Consider the following 6,000-nt stretch of genomic DNA (forward strand, 5'->3'; position numbering starts at 1 on the left):
GTCTTTCTTTTCATAATAGGACTATGAATAAGTTCGTGCGGTTTTTTTTCGAAATTTGAAACTTTATTGACGTAAAATGGTTACAAATTTAATATTCAAAATATTGTCCATCGCTTACTACTACTTTTTCCCATCTTTCTGGCAATTCACGGATTCCCTTTGTGAAAAATTCGGTCGGTTTTGCCGCAATCCACGAATCGATCCATTTTTTGACTTCATCGTAATTACGGAAGTGCTGGTCAGCCAGGCCATGTTGCATCGATCGGAAGAGATAGTAATCGGATGGCGCAAGGTCTGGACTATACGGCGGGTGGGGTAGGACATCCCATTTGAGCGTTTCTAAGTATGTTTTGACCACTTGTGCAACATGTGGCCGAGCATTGTCATGTTGCAAAATAACTTTGTCGTGTCTATCGGCGTATTGCGGCCGTTTTTCTCGCAGTGCTCGGCTCAAACGCATCAATTGTCGTCGGTAGACATCCCCCGTAATCGTTTCATTCGGTTTCAGTAGCTCATAATACACAACACCCAGCTGGTCCCACCAGATACACAGCATAACCTTCAGGCCATGAATATTCTGCGCCGACGTCGATGTTGAAGCATGGCCAGGGTATCCATACGTTGCCCGACGTTTTGGATTGTCGTAATGGACCCACTTTTCATCGCCAGTCACAATTCGATGCAAAAAACCCTTTCTTTTGTGCCGTTGAAGCAGTTGTTCGCATGCCATAAAACGGCGTTCAACGTCTCTTGGCTTCAATTCATACGGCACCCAATGGCCTACCTTTCGGATCATTCCCATGGCTTTTAAACGTTTGGAAATGGTTGATTGATCAACTCCCAAAGTTTTTGCAACCTCTTCTTGCGTTTGAGCCGGATCTTGATCGAGCAATTCCTCCAATTCGGTATCCATGAACTTTGGCGGCGCACCCTCGCGTTCTTCGTCTTCCAAGCCAAAATCACCACTTTTAAAGCGTGCAAACCACTTCTGGCACGTTCGCTCAGATAGAGCATGCTCACCATAAACTTCCACCAAGATACGATGACTTTCGGCTGCTTTTTTCTTCATATTAAAATAATGAAGAAGAATTCCCCGCAAAAACACATTATTTGGCACGAAATTCGACATTTTCAAGTGTGGTAAAAATATTGTTGTTTACGCTTCAAATAAAAAACTTATACTGACGTTTGTGCCTTACGACAGTAGCTCTCCAATGAATGTTTGGAAATGTGGATCGATGGAATAATAATCAAGTTACGCCATCTGTTGTAAAACCGAACGAACTTATAAATAGACCTATTATATATCATATTTCTTATCATATTGATGAGTAACAGATCGTTTTTTGTGTTCTGCAAGGCTTCAATGACGGATTTGCTGTCGCTGTATATTAGATGTTTTTTGCTTGTTTGGGCGGCAAACATTACTGCTTTATGCAGTGCAGCTGCTTCTGCTGTGAAAGCTGAGCAGTATGTAGGCAGTGCACCGACAGAAATTGTGGCACCGTCGCTATTTGTCACTGCAAATGTTGTGCTGGTGTCCGATTTGAATCCGTCAGTGAATATGAAATCCCATTCTGCACGAAAAGGTTCAGTAGCTTCGTATGTTTCAATTTTTTTAAGGCAGAATAATTTATTATAGGAATAGGATTCAAGGGAAACCCACTGAGGGTATGTTGGTGTTCTCATACGGATCGGAGTCGATATGATGTTCGTCGCGGCAGGACCGACGGCTTTTTGTTTTGCATTGTAAGCTGTGAGACGACCTTTCGACTATGTTGAATAGAAGTTTGCTCTTGCAGTGCATAATTACTATTAACAGGTGGCGCTAAAGTAATCCTCCTATCAGAAAATGCTATAAATTTTGCGATTGGCCCCTAATGTCAGTTCTGACATTCAGTTTGACATTTGTGTAGTAAACTCATGCGAAATACACGTTAATAAACAATGTTACGCTGCACTACTCCAGAACGCGGAATATTGCTGACTATTTATTTGACCAATAATCGGTCGGTGACTTTGGCACAACGTGAATTTCGTCGCAGATTTCCTCGCCGTCCAACGCCTACTGGTGAAACACTGCGACGTTTAGCCGCTCGCCTCGAAGAGACTGGCACAACACGAGATGCTGCCAGGCGTGGCAGACCCCGGAGTAGCCGTTCTGCAGAGAATATTGCTGCTGTAGCCGAGGATGTCATGGAAGCGCCGTCGACATCGACCAGACGACGTGCCACGCAAATGGGTATCAGTCGACGGTCTTTACAGCAAATTTTGGTACAAGATTTGAAGATGTTTCCGTACAAAGTCCAGACGGTGCATCAGCTGTTAGCTGCTGACCGCCAATCGCGTCTAACATATGCTCAAGCCATCCTTAATCACCACCAAGAGGAAGATGATTTTTCATCAAAACTAATCATGAGTGATGAGGCCCATTTCCATCTTAGCGGGTACGTAAATAAGCAAAATTTACGCTTATGGGGCACTGAAAATCCGCGTGTAACCCACGAAGAGCCATCAAACCCGCTCAAAGTCACTGTATGGTGGATGTTTTCGCTGGAGGAGTCATCGGACCTCTTTTTTTCGAAGACGGTTACTGTGAATGGTGGCCAGCAAGATCGCCTGATTTGACCGCTCCAGACTTCTTTTTGTGGGGCTTTTTGAAGTCGCGGTTTTATGTCAACAAGACTCAGACTCTTGCAGCTCTTAAAGACAATATCCGTCAAGAATGTGAGGACCGGAAGTTTTGGCCAAAGTGATGGAAAATGCCATACAAAGGGCTCAAATGGCAATCAACTGTGGCGGCGGCCATTTACATGACATCATATTCTCGACTTGATGTAAAAAAAATTAAAAGACCAAATAAAAATAATCCACCAGAAGCATCAAAGCTTTTCATTTTTTTTAAATTACAGCCAAAAAACATCGCAAGGTTACTTTTGCGCCACCTTGTACTAGGAGCCGTGGCCGAATGGGTTGGTGCGTGACTACCATTCGGAATTCAGAGAGAATGTAGGTTCGTATCTCGGTGAAAGATCAAAAAATTAAGAAAAAAGTGTTTTCTAATAGCGGTCGCCCCTCGGCAGGCTATGGCAAACCTCCGAGTGCATTTCTGCCATGGAAAAGTTCCTCATAAAAAATATCTGCCGTTCGGAGTCGGCTTGAAACTGTAGGTCCCTCCATTTGAGGAACAACATCAAGACGCACCCCACAAATAGGAGGAGGAGCTCGGCCAAACACCCAAAAAGGGTGCACGCGCCAATTATATGTATATATATATTACTCTTACATATAAATAAATAAATAATTTTTTATTTACTGCAAATTTTTTTATTTATTTTAATTGGATTTATTTTGTATTTATTTTAATTTCAAATAATTCTATTCGCTTTTCAGGATGGCCGCACCGATGTGCCCACTCCCGTCACTGATGTTTTGAAAGAACTTACGCAAACAGAATACCCGCTAGCCATATTGAAGGGACGTCCACTGCCCGAGGGTGTTGATCCGACGCGCTTAGAATTGTATCTGAATGCCGAGGACTTCCAGGCGGCGCTTGGCATGACTACCACCGAATTCGAACAGATGCCATTATGGAAGCAAACCAATCTGAAGAAGGAGCGGGGCTTGTTTTAGATATATTTACTTAAATTTTAACTATACAAAAACAAAAAAAAAAAAACAGAAACAGAAATAGAAACTTAAAAACAAGAACAATAAGTTAATACTTAAAGACTAGAAAAGGAAAATATACTAAAAACACAAAACAAAAACAAAAAAGGGAAAACAGTTTTATATTCTAAAATATTTGCTTGCGCAAACGCTTTTACGCGTCTAATTCTAAATTTTGTAATGCAATAAGCAGACGCGCACGCAGTCGCACATGAAAGCACACACACAATCATTTTTGATATATGCATATATATGTACATATACAACAAAAAATATTTATTAGCTTTTTACATATTTTATAAACATATATACATACATGCATACATACATACATATGCGTATACATGCGCACGATTGATTCTATGGTAATTAATATAGGCCTCATCTACGTACATACTTAAAAAATATACTCGTATTTATATTACATATAACAAAATCGTATAAAAAATGTGTATGCACCTACAAATACATATGAACTAGCTCACACACACACACACACACACGCGTATGTGAACACATATCTGCAGCCATGCGCACGCACGCACTGCACTGGCTTTTTTGATACAATTTTACATAGGCAATGTACACACACACATACATAAATGGTATGCACACACATGCATATATAAATTTTCGAGCAGTAGCTATTTTACATAAATTAGTAAGCTACAAAAATGAAGCCATAAAAAGTTGAAGCAAAGAAAAAATTTACACTAAACAAACTGATTTATCTGCTGCCATCAGTTAGATATTCAAGCAAAAGTAATAAATTAAAAAAAAAAAAAAAAAAAATATTTTAACATAACTAAAACTCGTCTTTTGTGAAATATCTAAAAAGAAATTGAAATGTCTAACCGCACATGCTTATCATATTCATACATACATATCTTGCTGAAGAAACACATATTTTTACTCGTACTTTAACAACAAAAAAAAACAACAAAAAAAACAAAAAAAAACAAAAAACAAAAAAAACAACAACAACAATAAAAATCAGCCATAATACTTTTTAAAAATTTATTAAGTGAATCCGGTGGTCTAGAGCGCGAAAATTTCACCTATTTTCTCAATTTTTTTTGCCATTAAAAATTAAAAAACGATATTTTAACTTTTTGTGTTTATTACTACATCTATGTATTGAGCATACAAAAAAGTTTTTTTATTTATTTTAAAAACAATATTTATTATTATAAAAATGCCGCTAAAAATTACCCACTCGAAAAATCGGACCCGGAAGGCGTAGGTGATTTCGCGACTTCTGCTCAACTGAAACACAAAATTCAAGAAGATTCTTAATCAGAAAGAGTGCAGTTATGGTCGGAGAACAATAGAACAATTCCAAAAAATTATTATAAAAATTTACAAAATGGCGCGTTTTTGAAAAAAACACGTAAAATCGGGTATTTTTCCACTAGTTTTTTAGTGTAAAAAATAGGAAATTATTTAAACAAAATTATGATTCTACTGCCGACGAACAACACAGTCAAAGTTCCAGTGCTTCTGTTGAATTTTTTTTCCATCCCCGCCGTGCCGAAAAAAGTCGTTTCGAGTTAAATGAGTTTAAGTGGTTACATACGTCCAGTAGCGCCAAAAATGCGCTAAAAGAAAAACTGTATTTAGAAGGGATAACAATAGAAATAAATGTAAAAAAATTATATACATTGTTTATTAGTAGGTACTTAAGGGGTTATACGCAGTTATGAAGCAAATAAAAGTCGGGCTGTCAAGGATTTATCCTGAAGAAACTTAGGAATATTTTAATTTGAAAATTTTTGGCGGTTATAAAAGCATCCTTCAAGAACGTAACAAAATTTTTTATTTATGAAAATGTTGATTATAGAGCGCGCTGCAGGCGATTTCTGGAACCTCCTTTAAAAAAGACGATTTACGGTGTACACCGTAACTCAGGATTGGATTATCTGAAATCAAAAAACCAAACAAATTTTGTTAATATATTAGATTATCTAGTAATTAATCGTTCGGCTAATCAAAATAGTGAATTTTCACAAAATGGCAGGTTTTAAAAGAAATGATTTCGATTTTTACGTTAAAATTTGGCCGTAAATTGATTATAAAATGGAAAATAAGTATCAGATTTACGATTAATTATTAGAAAATGTATCTTTAAAGATTGAGTTAAAACGGTTGACCGATCAAACAAGCCGTTTTCGAGATATCGTGTACACCGACTTGAAAAATGCCGTTTTGAAAAAAAAACACGTTTAAAGTTTCAATACCTACCTTAAAACGTGCCGAGGCATCTCTACATATTTAGGTATAACTCCGAAAGTATTGCTTAGATCTACTTCAAATTTCGTGCGTATACTTTTG

At 37.8% G+C, this 6,000-nt stretch overlaps 1 protein-coding gene across 2 annotated transcripts in view; it reads left to right on the forward strand.

Moving 5' to 3' along the window:
• Positions 1–5,074, forward strand: part of LOC128862015 (supervillin-like) — a 100,528-nt gene extending 95,454 nt beyond the window's left edge. For both annotated transcript variants that reach the window (XM_054100405.1, XM_054100403.1), the window contains one exon: positions 3,394–5,074. In XM_054100405.1, coding sequence (XP_053956380.1) covers positions 3,394–3,633 — 240 coding nt within the window. In that variant the 3' untranslated portion in view covers positions 3,634–5,074. The remainder of the gene's footprint in view (positions 1–3,393) is intronic.
• Positions 5,075–6,000: the final 926 nt, after the last annotated feature.

Source organism: Anastrepha ludens, chromosome 4 (genome assembly GCF_028408465.1).
Source record: "Anastrepha ludens isolate Willacy chromosome 4, idAnaLude1.1, whole genome shotgun sequence".
NCBI lineage: Eukaryota > Metazoa > Arthropoda > Insecta > Diptera > Tephritidae > Anastrepha > Anastrepha ludens.